Below are 16,280 nucleotides of genomic sequence, written 5' to 3'. Positions count from 1 at the left end.
ACACACACACACACCCTCAGCCTTGGGGGTCTGCTGGGCCTGCCTGGACTTTCGGCCGGGTTGGAGAATGGAGCCTTGGCCTCCGGCTAAATGCTGAAGATTTCATCAATGCCCAGTTTAATCTCTATCACTCCCTCCTGGGACGCCAGGGAAAACCACAGCCCATTGCGACGACCCTTGAAGAAGTCCCGGGGAAGCTGAGGCAGAGACGCCGACATGCCGGGTGGCCATGGGGATGGGGGTGGGGTGGGGGGGCGGTTAGGTCCAGAGCAATGAGGGACCTGCAGGGAGCCGGCTCTCCACTTCCCGGAGAACAGAACGGGTGCCTTGGAGAGGCAGGCGCGTCCCCTTGCGGGCCGTGGACGGGCTTGCTTGGCCGCGCAGATGTTAGGGTGAGAGGGGAGGCGCCCCTGCACCGTGGAGCGAATGATTCCCAAAGTCCCTTCAGATCCTATCACCTGATAATCTGCTCCCTTTGTAAACAGCTGGCAATTAGAATCCGCAATCACTCCTGAGTTAATAACTGGAGAGCCACAATCGAAGCTCCCATGTGGCCATTTCTTTACAGGGCACGAAAATAACTATCCTGACATTCTCATGAGCCATCTGTTCCACTGACCCTTGCCTCGTAAAAGAAGACTTGAGATGATTCACAGCGGCACCATGATGCAGCGGTTGGGACAGAACTCTCAGGCCCTAGGGATTTAAGCCTCTGCGGCCAGGCCAGGGCAGGATGGAGCAGCCGTGCTCCCTCTGACCACGGGCCTCCCAGCGAAAGTAGCAGAGGGCGAAGTTGCAGGGACATCTCCCCAGCCCGGCCTCCCTAGCCCAGCCCGTTTCAGAGAGAAAAAGAGCAGAGGGTGGAGGTGGCTACAGATGGAAGTTACCTGGGCAAGCCTGTCCAACCTCCAACGAGCACTGCCCCTGCTTCTGCCCCCTGACACTTTGAAAGAGATGCGCTTGCCCAGTGGTGGAAATCCACGGTAACGGCCTGTATATTCCACGCAGAATAGACTGTCATTCACTCTCATGCCATAGTGGGCAGTGTGGTGTAACTGGACCAAGAATGAGAGGATGGGGGCTCAGGGGTAGGAGCGTCTGGGTTCAAACCCCAGTACTGCCAATCTGCTGTGTGACCTTAGACAAGTGCCCTCCCCTCTCTGAGCCTGAGGGTCCTCACCTTTAAAAGAAGAGCTGGGGGGGGGGGGGCGGGTGGCTAGCACCCATTTTACTGAGTATTTTGAAAGTTAATTTATATTGTTAACATTATTTTTAATTATTATCAGTATCTGTAAACAGGAGACAGCACTTCTCACCCAGCTGACCTTGATTATTATCAAACAAAATAATACCCATAAAAGCAAAATTCTTAAGTCACACGTAAGTGTGAGAAATCCAGTATGTATTAAATCTCACAAATATCACTGGGCGGATGTAAGAGGCCCATATTTCCAACCCCACATATTAAAATAAATATTCTGGTTGTGACGCAAGCCTTGTGGCAAAGTTTTTAGAATGCTTTTATCAAGGAGGAAAACTGACTGCACTTTATAATTTTTTCTAGTAAAGCCCATTTTGGAAGAGACTTGTTTTTTTTTCTCTTTTTTTAAGAGCACCACTTAAACACTGAGAAAAACAACACACCCAGGCAAAATTTAGAAGACTAGTGACTAAATGGAATGATCAGCATTGGCAAAAGACAGAGCAGTCCCTAATTCCCTGGGTGACGTTGGGCAAACCTCTCCCCTTGCTGGTCTCAGTGCTTGTTGGCGGTTTGGCGCCGGTGCCTTCTGGATCTGCCAGCTTGGGCATCTGTGACTTGGAAGATTTTTTAGAACAGCAGCCTGGGCCCCACTTAGACGGTTGTCATGTTTCCTGAGCTAACACCACCATCTAGTGTGGGAGTGAGGGTAAGGCGCTACTGCCCAGCCCTTCAGGAGATTTCTTCTCTCCCCTTTTATCCCACTTCGCTGTCTTGCTCCTCACATAGGACTCCACACGCCAGAAGCAATGGCAATCAGTTGGGAAGTGCAGCCTTTCAGGCCTAACCAGCTCTGCTAGACCTGAATCTGCCTTTGAACGAGATGCCCCAGTGATTCCTGCGTGTACTAGGTGTGAAAGCCTCACTTAAGGGGAGAAAAAGGAAGCTGGCCAGAGCAGGAAATTTAACAGATACTCAAGGCATAAAGAGATCCAGACTTGACCCATGTAAATAAAATGAAACCTCCCTCACTGAAATTTAAAGAGCTCGTCTCGTGATGAAGATTTAGTCCCCTGGGAATTTTTACAAGCTTCCGAAAAGGCATCTTGAATGGTGAGGCTGGCATCTGCGGACAAGGATGGGGCTCTCTGCACCCAACTGAGTTTCAGAGGCACCTCCACCATCTAATTGTGAGTGATGTAATAATCACACAAATGGGGCTTTGCTTCCAGAAATGCAAAATGAACCTGACCACTCGCAGCTCCCAGAGGCCTCCTGCAGGTCCAATACAGAGGCCCATTTCTCCAAAGCCGGAAGACTCTTTCTCAGCTGGGGGCCCTGGGAGCCAAGCGTCTCCATCCTACAACCTCAAGAACCTGAATTCCACCAACAGGCAGCGCGGAATGCGGCGGGAGTCTCCGGTGAAATGGCTGCCTCATCTAACACCTTGATTTCAGCTTCCCGAGGACCCCATGCACAGAATCCATGCCCAGGCAGTTGTCCTACAGAAACTGCGAGACAAGAAACGGGCATTGCTTTAAGCCACTGAGTTTGTGGTACTTTGTTACACAGCAGTAAGAAACCAATATAGATTTTGGAACCTGCAAGTGAGATGATGCCATAACAAACGCCTAAAAGGCGGGAGTCTCTTAGAAATCGGGCAGTGAGAAGAGACTGGAGGAATTCTGAGGGATGTGATAGAAAAAGACTAATTTCCTTAAACAGATAATTAATAGACACATGCATGAGGTCACTGCCAGAGAGGGCTCAGAAGGAAGCGAGGACCATGTCATTGGATAATCAAAGAAGGCGGATCCTGGTTACATGGTAGAAAGTTTAGTGAAACCAGGTCCCGCAAGGATCAGGAAAGCAGAACTTGCAAGGGATGAACCTGACAATACGGCTGAGGATCTTTCCACGCGGTGTTTAAGTTTCCACGCAGGGCTGAGGTTTCCACGCAGTGCTCATGGCAGGTTTCTTTCTGCTGCTTATAATAAAGTGTGAGAGGAGAAAGATAAATTGAGGAGATCACTATTAAACAAAAAGGAACTTGGACCGAATGATTTTTAAAATTCTCAGCCTCTCCAGATGCAAGAGATGCTAAAAGTCAGCAATGGTTGCTGAAGGTGTGACCCAGAGAAGGGCTGAGTATGTGATTTGACAACTTTTGCTAAATTGTAGAAAGATGAAAAGGTGAGAGGATTCGGAATCCTTCACCAAAGAGCCTCCTCAAGAAATTACAAGTTTACCCCAAGTTTACCCCATAGAGTCCAACCAAACCAGGGACATCTCGGAAACTCAAGGGCCCTATCCTCAGCCATATTAGCAGGAGGCTAAAATAGAAAAGGAATTAGCTTGAAAATACCTATGGATATGGCTTCCATATCATGGAGTGAAATCCAGTGAATCTATGCAAGACCCCTAAAGTTCTTGAGACAACTGTGCAGTGCTGCCAATTTGGACTAAAAGGAACAGGGAGAGTATAAAATGTAAGGAGGCAGCTGGATCTCCAAAATTCTACAACTGGCAGACAGTTCTCGGCTGCCAACATGCACTGCCCGAAGGATGACTCAAGGGAAAATCCAAACGCACAGAGGAAAGAGCTGAGAAAGCTGGAGAATCATCCCCAGATCGTAAACCTAATTGAGAAAAGTCAAACACTTGCCTGGCCAGGTTTCAAAATTTTTATGAACTCATAACTCCTTTTAACCTTCTACTTCCCATCTTTTTGATTCAGGATCTCTATAACCGCTATCTCATGTCAGTCTCACCACTGTATCTTGGAGACTGGGGGGAAGGGGGGATCATTTGTCTCTCTAGTGTTGCAGGTCCACAGATGGAAAGGAATTTTTCCCAGTAGCTGTGCTTACTGGATTACGCCCAGGAACTTCATCCACACCAAAATCTGATTTGAAATTTGGACATTTCGCTGATAAGATTCAGATTTAGATGATGAGAGTTTGGAATTTTAGCTGTTGCTGTCATGCGTGGAGGTTTCTGGGGACCTTGGGAGGGAGGGAACATATTTTGCTTGTGGAGATGTGAATCGTCAGGGGCCGGAGGGCAGATTGTGGTAAGTAGAATCCTAAGATGACCCCCAAGACTCCTGTCTGTAGGTATATGTGCCCTGTATCATCCCTCCCGAGTGTGGGAAAGACCTGCTAGTATGCTGGGATATCCCTCAAGGAAAGGAATTTTGCAGATGCAATTAAGGTCCCTCTTCAGTTGACTTTGATTTAATAAAAGAGAAATTACCCTTGGTGGGCACAACCTAACCAAGTGGATCCTTGAAGAGAACAGCAGCAGCAGCACGTGCTCTCCTGCTGGGCTTAAAGAAGCAACCATTCATGACACGGAGAGGTCCACGTGGCAGAGAACGGTAAGAGGCCTTGAGGAGCTGAGGTTCTCAGTCGTATACCCCAAGGAACTGAATTCTCAGAACAACCTGTGAGCTCGGAAGAGGCCTGGAGCTTCTGATGAACTCACAACCCTGATGGGCACCATCACCGCAGCCTTGAGAGACCATGGGCAGAAAGTCCAGCCAAGCCAGGTCCAAAAAAAACAATAAATCTGGGCTGTTTTGGGCTGCTAAGTCACAAAGCCTTCAGAGAAGCTATTATACAGATATTTAAAGAATTAAAGGGAACTATATTCAAATAATGAAAGAAAACATGCTAATAATAGATAAGGAGTCTCAACAGAGCAACAGACAATATAAAAAGAACCAGTTGGAAATTCTAGAGTTGAGAAGCACACTAAGGAACTGAAAAAAATTGACTAGATTGTCTCAGTAGCAGATTTGAGATGGCAGAAGAAATCAGTGAACATGAGGTTAAATCAACAGAATTTATACAACCTGAGGAACAGAAAAAGGAACAAAGAAATTTTAAAGAACTAATGGCTAACACCTTCCCAAATTTGATGAACAACACTAAATTATACCCCCCAAAGTTCAATGAACCCCAAGTAGGATAAACACAAAGAGACCACATCTGGACTCACTAAAGTCAAACTGCTGAAAGGCAAAAGCAAAGAGAAAAATCTTAAAAATAGCAAAAGACAAATGGCTCATTACCTCCAGGGAAACAATACTGTGATTAACAGATGACTTCTCACTCAAAACAACAGAGGCCAGAAGGTAGTGTTATCACATTTCGAAGTACTGAAAGAAAAAAAAACCTAGAAACAGAATTCTATAGCCAGCTAACCTATCTTTCGAAAAATGAAGGCAAAATAGTAACGTTCCCCGCGGGGACTGAACCATCTACTGCAGTTTGTACACACTCTTGGTCTTGGCCTGCATTCTGGTGGGGACCCATTGTAAATAAGATCTTTCTGAGATGTTCCTGCAGGTAAAGGGGGGCCCCACTGAATCGGGTTGGGCTTTAATCTGGATTACTGGAGTCCCTCATAAGCTGAGTGACAGTCAGACGGAGAGGAGCCTCTGAGAGTGGCCAGGAGCTGGAAGTCAGCAGAACCCAGAAGACAAAGGAGAAGATGCCTCCGTGCGCATTGCCATGTGATGGAAAAGCCCAGCACCCGGGGTCACTGGTGGTCTCCGAAGCCCACAGTCCTCCAGGAGAAAGGACTGCCTTGTCAACACTGTGATGCTGGACTTCTCCCTCTCAAAACCATGAGCCAATAAATTCCTGCTGTTTAAGCCAAGCCATTGTTTGGTGTTTGTTTTCGCAACTAGGAAACAAAAACATTCCCAAATAAACAAAAACGGAGACAATCTGTTGGCAACAGATGTACCTAGATTAAATACCAAAGAAAGTGCTTAGGATGAAAGGAAATGACCCCAGGGGGTTGGTTCCTCAGATTCCCAGGAAGCAATGAAGAGCACAGGAAACGGTAAAAGGGTGGGTAAGTGTAAAAGATGGTTGCTTTTTTTCTCTTTTCTTCTCTTAATGTATAAAGCAACAATTACACCATTCTATGGCGGAGTCTGCAACATATACAGATGTAATAGATGTGTCATCACTAGCACAAAGGGAAGTAGGAAAGGAAGCTACACTGGTACAAACTTTCTAAAATCTACTATCATTAACTTAATACTAACCTAAAGCTGATTGTGACCCATTCAAGAAGCATGTTGTGACACCTAGAGCAACCGCAAAAAAGGAAGTAAAAATAGAGCTAAGGAACCAATGGAACACATTTCCCTTTCCATTTTCCAGATGAGGAGTGAGTCCTGGAAGGTGAAACAGCACGTCATATGCTGGTCCCCAGGAATCCCCCCCACCCAGGAGGCTCAGCCGGGCTGAGTCACACATTCCAGTGGGCCCAGGTGGACCAGGTGGGAGCTCGCCTGAGCAAAATTAATTGCTGTGAGAATTTTTCCAGATCAATATGGGCTTTTTTCTCAGTGCCCTCACTCACTAGTGAAAGGAAAGGCTTCTCAAAATACCGTAAACTGCCTTTCGGTTGTAAAAGTGTTTAAACTGTCTTCCACCCCCCAAAATAGTTGAGTCGTCGATTTTTTTCTACCCTCAAAATTTCTGCATATGAGCTGATGACAGGAGCAAGAGGGTTACTGTTGCAGTAAAACGAATTTGCTGTGGTGCCCAGGGAATGCACTCACATATATACATACAGTCTCCCTGCACTCATTATGGTGTTATCAAAAGTTAATTTTACATTTGTCCAAACTGCCTCCCACACTCTGGGGAGGTGCTGGCAGCCCTCCCCTGAGCTCACACGGAACTGCAGGAGGGCGGGCAGCAGGAGGCGGGACAAAACTTCTTAACCCGATGGCAGGTATGTGGGGCACCTGGTCTGCATTACAAGTGACCAGGGCAGAGTGCAGGAGGCCAGGATCACAGCTTATCACACTCACGAGAGGGCTGGGCAGGGCTGTCGTGGGCCCATCCTGCAGTGCTGCCTGCTGGGGAGCCACTGAGTCCCTAAAGAGAAAATAAATTATTTGATGTTTGCTTTTGCATAGTTATTGTTGCATATTATACTAATATTTAATGAAACCTTGCTGTGTGGCAGGCACCACACTAAGCTATCACCTGATCTCTGTCATCCCATGTTCTTTAATCCTCACAATTATTCTGTGAACTTGGGGTCACAGTGGTTAAGTTGTGTGGAATGACCCAAGCCAGGTCCATCGGAGTTGTTTTTGGGTAATTGCTAAACTGGCCGGTTCTAGTTTGCTAGCTGCTGGAGAGCAGTATACCAGAAATGGAATGGCTTTTAAAAGGGTGAATTTATTAAGTTGCTAGTTTACAGCTGTAAGGCCTTGAAACTGTCCAAATTAGAACAAGCCTACAGAAATGTGCAATCTAAGGCATCCAGGGAAAAGATACCTTGGATCAGGAAGGCCGATGATGGTCAGGGTTTCTCTTTCAGCCGGAAGGGCATGTGGTGAATATGGTGACGTCTGTTAGCTTTCTCTCCAGGCTTCTTGTTTCATGAAGCTTCTTCCTGGGGACGTTTTCCTTCTTCATTTCCGAAGGTCTCGGGCAGTGGGGGCTCTCTGCTTCGTGGTTTCTGTCACCCTGTTGTGGCTCTGCTCTTGGAATCTTAAGTTTTTTCCAAAATGCTTCCTATTCTACGGGATTCCAGTAAAGTAATCCAGACCCACCTGGAATGGGTGGAGTCACAGCTCCCTGTAATCAACAGTTCACACTCACAATTGAGTGAGTCACATCTCCATGGAGTTAAACTAATCAAGTTTCCAACCTACAGTACTGAATAGGGATTAAAAGAAACAGCTGCTCCCACAAGACTGATTAGGATTAAAACTCCGCTTTTCTAGGGCACATAAATCCTTTCAAACCGGCACTTGGTCCCTGCCAGATCCTATTGGCAAAGGGAATGTGTTGAAAAAAAGAACCTGAGACACAGTTGATAATTTTTAATCAATTGAGCATGTGTCTTCATCTCTTACCTCTGGCTTGTTGCAAAAGCAATGGTCTATAGTGTTCTCATTTGTTAAAAATGAAATGAGATTGGTTACATATCAGAATTACCAAGAGAAACTTCAGCAGCAGCTGCCTCAACACAGACTCTAACAGTGATTTAAATGACCAAATAGCATTAATGAATATATTTGAAAACTGAATTTCAGATAGAACATTACATTTCTCCCTGACACAACAGTGTGAAGGAAACAAAAAGTGATTTAAAATCACAGTGGTAATTAGTAAAAGCAATCAGGCCACCATAACTAGGCATCTGATGAACAGTCTGCCCTGGGCGGGAGAAGTTTCCATGGGCTCGCTAAGTTAAATCGCTCCTATGAAATTTCTGCTTCAGCTAGTCTTGTTTGGTGAACTGAAACATCACTGGAGTTTCAACGATGGTAGCAACACAGAATCAAATACCATTATTTATTAAATAAATCTAAACTGTCCCAACGACCTCAAGGAATCAATTCAATGTTCCCAATACACACAGCTCTACGCTGAGAAAAATGTAAGCGCGCATTTGAGGAATTGTGAACTTATTCAACATACAGTACATGAGACTGATTTCCATATGTAAAAGAATCTCCATAGCTGGGAATCCTGGCAAAGACCCAAACTAAATATTTACTTTTTTTGTCAGGGGGAATAAAAGGCACGACAGTACAATGTGCATTTTGGTAGAAAAATATTATATAAAGTTTTAATTCTCTGAATACCGAGTTAACATTTTATGATCACCCTTTGGAAAGAGGGTATCGTAGAATGAGTCTTCAAAAATCATAGTGCAAAGCTTATGCACACGCTTTTACCAAACCCAGCATCCCTTTCACACTTTGCAAATGATTTCCTCACAGCAGTAGGGCAGCCACGTTTTTGGTGCATCTGTCACTGCCCTTGGCTAAGCGTCTGCTGGGTGCAGAGTTGAGAGACCCTCCACAGTCCTTCCAGGGGCTCCTGGGGCAGTGACACTAGGACATGCGCTCTTTGAAGAACCATTTCTGATAATCTGAGTTGGTGCAGTCTCGTAAGAGCGGCATGAAGCTGTCACTGGACGCCTTCCTCTCAGCCTGCACACATTTCCCGGACTGGACGTGAAATAAATAACTATCCTGCAAAAGATGAGAGATTGGATTTGCAGGAGAATTATAAGCGAGTCCTCAAAAAAAGTATCTTTTTCCTTAAAATGTGTTCTTAAGAGCTGAGGGTATGATTTTTATCATTTCAGAGATATTTATCGAGCGGCAACTGTGTGTGCTATGGAAAGGCAATTTGGGACTGTCCCAGGGGGTAGAGGGTGTCAGGTGAGGAGAGGCCTGGGCTGGGCCAGACCCCCGGAGCTCCCCCACTCCACCCCCCCCCCCCACACTCCTTTGCTACGGCCGATGCTGCCACCTGCTGGCGGCTCTGGGGACCCATCCGACCCCAAGTCAGCCCTTCAGGGAAATCAGGAGCGAAGAAGCTTTGCTTATCTCTGTCACTTCTCTCTCACTCTTTCTCGTTCTCTCATAAACTGCAACCCCACCCCCCACCCCAAGAACGTATAGCCGAGCAGCAAACCGGAAGAACTAACCCCACACCTGTTCCCAGGGACGAGAAGCCTTGAAAAGAAAATTGGATGGGACGGCCTCTCAGTGATATGAACCCTGAAAATCCCAAAGAGTGCTTGTAAAGTGCCTTTAGAGTGACTTAAAAGTAAGTAATTAAACAGCCCCTCTCCGACCCTTCTAAACAAACTTTCTTTTCCTTAAAGGGTCACTGAAATTTAAGACAAAAATATAAAGCTAAAATAAATCAGTTTTACTATTTCCATCTTGCATCGTTATTCCTTGGAGATTGGAAGTCTACAGTAGCTTAGGGGACACAGCAGAGAGAGGCAGAGGGCAAAGATTACTGCTGGGGCAGAGAGATGTCTGCTGATTAACTTGGAAATCTTTGAGGAAAGAAAAGAAGAGGGAGGGCATTACAGAAGAGAGCAGACTTTGGGGTTTTGCAGAAATCTTTTCCGTCTTATTTTCTTAGGTCAAATAGCCATCATCGTGACGCCTGCTATTCTCATGTTCATTTTCCAGGTGGGAAAATGAGGCTCAGGGAAGTGACTTAAACTTAGCTCTAATCTCACATCCCTCCACACTACCCAACTCATTCCTTTAAGCCCTGTTTCGTCCTTCAAACGCATTTGAGAAAGCTCCTATCCCATGACAACCCCCCTGCAGCCCAGGTGTAGGGAATCAGACAGCTGGAAAGGGGATTAACAGTGGTAGAAAGCCGGAAAGGCTCCTGGCTGGAAGCTGGGGAGTGCTGACACCCCCGCTCCTGCTTGGGCTCGCTGGGAGCTTCAGTCCAGTCCCAGGGGTTCCTATCCCAGGCTGCATCCCTAAGATGAGCTGGGACCCTGCAGAAAGGTTGTTTTCCTTTCTCCCTCCCCTCTGAGTCCCCGGGCCTACGGCGCCAGGCACCAGCTCACTCACTGCCTGCAGGATGAACTGCTGGCTCTTGGGGACCTCCTGCTCCTTGCAGAGTTGCATGGTGAGGACATTCTCCTCCAGGCCCGCGGCGATGCAGGCCTCTGGCTGGTGCGTGTTGTAGCGGATTTCATTCTGCGACGTGTACTCGAAAAACTGAAAAGGGTGCAGCCCACGTGCTCCAGTGACCCTCAGGTCGGGAAATGGGGGAGACGCCTGGATGAGAACCCGGGGTCCACCCTGCAAACCCTGGGGTGCCCCCACCCCCGAAGCAGCCCGTGGGGGAACAGTCTGCTCCAGTGAGAGGTCCCCGCTGAGCAGGTGCCGGGAAGGGCTGTTTCCTTGGGCCTGCCCCCCTCACTGCACCAGGAGGCCAGGCTGGGGCTGCTGCACCCCCCCCGCACACATGCCACACGGGACAGCAGGGCAGAAAAGGGTCTCCCCAGTGACCTGGATCAGCCACTTTCTTTCCTTTTCCTCGTCTCTCTGGCCCCCAGCCTCAAGGATCCAGGACATGGTGGTGCCTGGTATACTGTAAAGTGCTGTGCACAAGCAGGCCACATGACTGCTAACGGGAGGGCTTGCTTCCCCCAGGACGGGGGTTTCCCTCCTCCAGTGTGCCTGGGAAGTCGTGCTGGTTAAAAAACTCCGATGGGCAGATGGGGGGATAAACAGAGAATGGCACAGCCAGACAGCGATGGGTCTGGCGGTTCTGACACGTGTCATTACACAGATGGACTTGAAGACATGATGTGGGGTAAAAGAAGCCAGACTCAAAGAGAGATACTGCCTGATTCCACTTACAGGGAATACCTACCGTAGCAGATTCATAGAGACGGAAAGGAGATCAGAGGGGCCGGGGGCAGGGGAGGGGGCCTGGGGAGTTGGTACTTATGGGGAGAGGGTTTCTGGTTGGGGCGATGGAAAGTTCTGGCAAGGACGGTGATGATGGCAGCACGAGCCTGTTCATACAGTTGATGCCACTGGGTTGTGTACTTAAAGACGGTTAAAATGGCAAGTGTACGACCCATAAAGCACAGCAACATGGGGGGAAATTTTTATCAGACTACTGATAAAATACTGGTCCCTGGCCTCACCCGAGAGAGGGACTCCTTCTGTCTGAGATGAGGCCAAGGGGGCTGCATTGTTAAGCAGTCGCTCTGCCCCATCTGCCTTCCAGAAGATTCTGACACAGGTGGCAAACCAATCTCCAGGAAAGCTGGTTAGAACAAGGAATGGGGACTCATGGGGGGGGGCCCGGGAATCTGCACTTCCAAGCTGCCCGGTGGCGTGGACGTGCCGGTCATGGGTCACTTCTGAGGAAAGGACTGTGCAGCGTGATGAGAAACCTGGCTGAGTGAAGGTAGCCACCGCCGAATTATGAACACTTACTGTTCAGAACAAAGAGGCTAAATATCCGAGCGGACTGGCTGTATAATATGGGTGGACTGTATGCGTGTGGACAGTTCTCAATAAAAATGATGAAAAAAAATATTCAAGTGGAGTTGGGGCAAATTTAGATTGGAAACCGTTTGCACCCCCAGCCCTTCCTCTCCAGGTGGCTGATGCCACTTGAAGGCAGTGACGTTTTCAGGGTCCAGGACAGACGCGTCCCGTGGCAACTCCGCCTTCCCAAGACCCCAGCGCTGGTGGGGGCCCCGGCTTTCCTGGACCCGGGGCTGCTCTGGTCCTCGGACCCTCTAGCACTGCCCCATCCTCCCCGCCCGAAGCACGGAACGGAGACAGAAGGCCTGGGCCCAAAGCTAAGGCGTTTTTCCCTAAATCCATTTTGCAATGGGTGCTCTGTGTCAAAACCTATCACTAGCTCCACTTCAGAGTTCATTCTAAGGAAATCTCTCTACTGGGTTTTGTTTCACTTTCATTTTTTTTCTCCTGACCAAAGAAGTGAGTGGCAGTATGATTTATAACTTCAAAGAAGCTGGAGTGGGGGCGGGGGATCTGTTAACCAAACTGCACTCTATCCCACCCCCCCATCCCCCCCACCCAGTGGAGCAGAGAGAGGTCTCTGGGAACGGCAGAGTCCCGGGCCTACCAGTAATAGAAGAAAATTACTTACAATGAAATAAATGGAAATTATGGAGTATAAAACACAGAGTCATCATAGCTATTTAAAACAGATCATTTAAGGCCTGTGCACAGAGCAAGACAGGAAGGAAATACGTCTTAATTTTAACAGCAGTCTCTCAGGTCCCATCAGGCACCCTAAACTTCCCCTTTTAACACTTCCCCAGGGTTCTATAATGAACACCGATCGCTTTCTTTGTGTGTGTGTGTGGTTTTTTTGTTTTTTTTTTTTTTGGCATGGGCAGGCACCGGAAATCGAACCCAGGTCTCTGGCATGGCAGGTGGGAACTCTGCCTGCTGAGCCACCATGGCCTGTCCCAATTACTTTTCTGATGGAAAAACTATAGAATTTCATTAAAATTTCTATTTCATTAAAATGCATGTATCTCCCCCTCACTGCATCCTCAGAGGGCCCCAGGGACAATCACGCACCGTCCTGTCCCGCCCAGGAGCCTCGTGCATGGGGCAGAGGCAACCCCTACCTGGTTCTGGCCCAGGCCGTGACAGGGGTAGAGAAGGATCTGATGGCCCGCGACCTCGTTCTCACTGGGAGGGTTGTAGTCAAAGCAGTATCCCTTCAGTCCTCTGCTCTGCAGCTAGACAAGACACAAAGGCGGGTGCTGGGACAGCTCTGCTACCAGCCGCGCACCCACGCAAGGCTCTGGGGGTGGTAAATGGAGTGAGAGGAGGGTCTGCCTGGGGGAATGGCCTGAAGAGAAGAACCCCATCCCTCTGTACAGATCCTGACAGTTTAGGAAGTGCTTTTCCATCCTTTACCATGGGCAGGAATCCATCACATCCCCCATTTTACAGATAAAGAACCCCAGGGTCAGAGTTCAACCTTTTTATGGTCTGGAAGCCACACATCTTTGTTTCTCATTAATAGCAGCCTTATTGCTGCACAAGTCCAGATATCTGGGCTACCGTCTCACACATGTGCCAAGGAGCGCTGGCTAGTGCCTCTCCACAAAGGACACCCCGATCGAGTGACTCAGCGTCCCCAGCAGCAATCCAGGAACTGCAGAGCAAAGGGCTAACGACTCGCCCAAGGTCACACGACTATTAGGTGGAGACACCCACAACTAAGGCTTGAATCCAGGGCTTCTGACTCCGGGCCCAGTACTCTTCCTCGTGCAACACTGTCTCATGCCATCCCTAAGGTGCCTTGGCCTTGAAAACCCTCATATCATTCTAGGAGTGAAAAGTCTTGGGAGGTTCTACACTCCTTCCTCCCTTTTAGGAGCCTCTAGGGAAAGACTCAAGCATTCCAAATCCCTTCCTGGGGAGCAAAGAGCCCTCAGCGGCCCCTACTGCTTTGGCCTCTCTCCAATCCCGAGGCCTGATTCTGTGGACAGGTCCCCCACATAGGAAAAACCCATAAAGCACGGACCTCCACATCTTGAGATCCCTTTGCTCTCTGAAGGAACCCGGGAATTAGGAGATGCTTAAAATAATTCTATGTCACCCAGTCGAGGGGCTCCCAGCCTCAACCAAGGACGTCCCCCCCAAATAAGCTACATATGTTCAGAAAGGGTTGGTCTACCAAGCTCTGCAAAAACACTAAAATGAGAAAGGGGAAGAATGCCTACAAAGGAAAACTGAAATTAATTAAGCTAATTACATCAAGCGGATGACTGACACGAGAAAGATATTATTTTAAATTACTTTAAAGCATAGCACGTCTGGTGGAACGTATTGTATCAACAAAAAGAACTGCAAATAAATCCTCATCCTCTTCAGGACAACGCTGTCAGAGGTTATAGGGAATTATTGTTTTGAAACAATTTTAAATATATTTCAGGATAAAGCAAATAAATAATTACATAATATTTTTAGTGTCAGGAGAAATACAAGTATAATATCAAAGAAGAACAGACCCTCTAAGGTTACCTTCAAACTTGAAATAATTATATGAATCCATGACTTATTTCTCAAAAATATGTACTTTCTGTAGAAAAATGTTAAAACTGGTGGATCGAGAGTATGTTGAAACTCTCTGTTTGGGGTCTGTGTTATTTTTGTAACTCTCCTGTACATCTGAAAGTATTTCAAAATAAAAAGTATATATTTCTTTTCTCTGCCCACAGAAAAGGTTTAGAGCTTTGTATTGCAATATAGAAGCCACTGATTACAAGAGGCTATCAGTGACCTGAGATGTGACTACTCGAGATTGAAATGTGTTGTCAGTGTAAAATACACACTAGATTTCAAAGACTCAGTATGAAGAATGAATTTAAACATCTCAAATTAACTTTTATATTAATTACATTTGAAATGATAATATTTGGGATGTATTGAGCTAAATGAAATATATTACTTTTTCTTTCTTTCTTTTCTTTTTTTTTTTTTTTTTGCATGGGCAGGCACTGGGAATCAAATTCGGCTCTCCACCAAGGTAGGCGAGAACTCTACCTGCTGAGCCACCATGGCCCACCCATTGTTTTTCTTTTTTAATATGGCTGCTAGAAAATCTTAAATGACCCAGGTGGCTTACATTATATCTCTACTGGACAGTGCGGTCTAGTGGCAATGACAACCCATAGCAATGAGCACCCCAGCATCCAGACTGTGGTTTCTGAGTACCGTCCCCCACTAAAAGAACCAGGGTTTCTTGGGGGAGTGGCAGGAAATCTATACGATGAGCATGGGACAACCTGGCAAGAAATCAAGGAAGCTATCAAAGCCTTTATATTAAAGTCAAAGAATACAGATGCCAACATTCCCACTGACCAAAGATGGGCCGATTTGAACATTAAAAAAGAGAGAGATTGAACTGATTAAGCAGCATACCAACCACATAAAAACCTATGAGTTTACAATGCTCTTCAAAAAAGGAAAAAGCCGAAGGAACAAGTGGAGGAAACTAAAGAAGCCAACTTGTACTCTGAAAATAGGCAAATAAAGAGAAACAAAGCAAGTTTGTCATGCCTCTCCTATGTGGATTCTAAATTTCATGGATAACAAATTGCCCCAGTTAATGAGGGCATATCCTTCCTTACATAAGAATTCTAGCTAAGAAGTGTAGAAGAAATGGAAGAGTTAGAAAAATCCCAGTTGGCAACTCCATTTGAAATAATGGATCTGGGCAATCATGATCATCAGCTACTAAAAGCATCAGATGGAAGGCTTGTGGGGGACTTTACAATGGGTGTTCCAGGTAATAGTCACTGAACCCACTGATCAATCTTAACATCACTAAAAACAAAGAGACATCATGCGCTCCTAGTAGGATGCGATCTGAAATACAAAACACCACCTGGGAAGTGTTACTGCCAAAAAAAGTTGGTATGACTCTAAACAAGTTTTCAGACCTAACTTCCATTAAAAAAAAAAAAAAAGATGGCAAGAAAAGCATGAATTAAAAGTCACCAAAAAGAAAGAGAGATCATTTCAAATTTGAAACACTCTAGAAACAACTGATCTGACCCTATTTTTTCAACAAGAGAATACAATGCCATAAAAGGAAAACATAAAAGGAGGGAGGCTGCTTTAGATTAAAAGAGACTTAAGAAACAAGATGCAACAACAAAACATAATGGGTGAACCTGGTTCCATCTCGAACTCTCCAATTACCAAAAGGCATTGGGGAATCTAAATAAAGATAGGATATTCAAT

The 16,280-nt window shown here is 46.6% G+C and overlaps 1 protein-coding gene across 1 annotated transcript in view; it reads right to left on the bottom strand.

Annotated features, from left to right (window-relative positions):
- Positions 1-8,788: 8,788 nt before the first annotated feature.
- GALNT12 (polypeptide N-acetylgalactosaminyltransferase 12) overlaps positions 8,789-16,280 on the bottom strand; it is a 35,184-nt gene continuing 27,692 nt past the window's right edge. Inside the window, exons 8-10 of the mRNA XM_077140194.1 lie at positions 13,148-13,261; positions 10,587-10,736; positions 8,789-9,227 (exon numbers count right to left, since the gene is read on the bottom strand). Coding sequence (XP_076996309.1) covers positions 9,087-9,227; positions 10,587-10,736; positions 13,148-13,261 — 405 coding nt within the window. The 3' untranslated portion in view covers positions 8,789-9,086. The remainder of the gene's footprint in view (positions 9,228-10,586; positions 10,737-13,147; positions 13,262-16,280) is intronic.

This window comes from Tamandua tetradactyla, chromosome 2 (assembly GCF_023851605.1).
Source record: "Tamandua tetradactyla isolate mTamTet1 chromosome 2, mTamTet1.pri, whole genome shotgun sequence".
Lineage (NCBI taxonomy): Eukaryota > Metazoa > Chordata > Mammalia > Pilosa > Myrmecophagidae > Tamandua > Tamandua tetradactyla.
The sequence above is the reverse complement of the archived record's forward strand: the minus strand, read 5'-3'. Positions and strand labels throughout refer to the sequence as shown.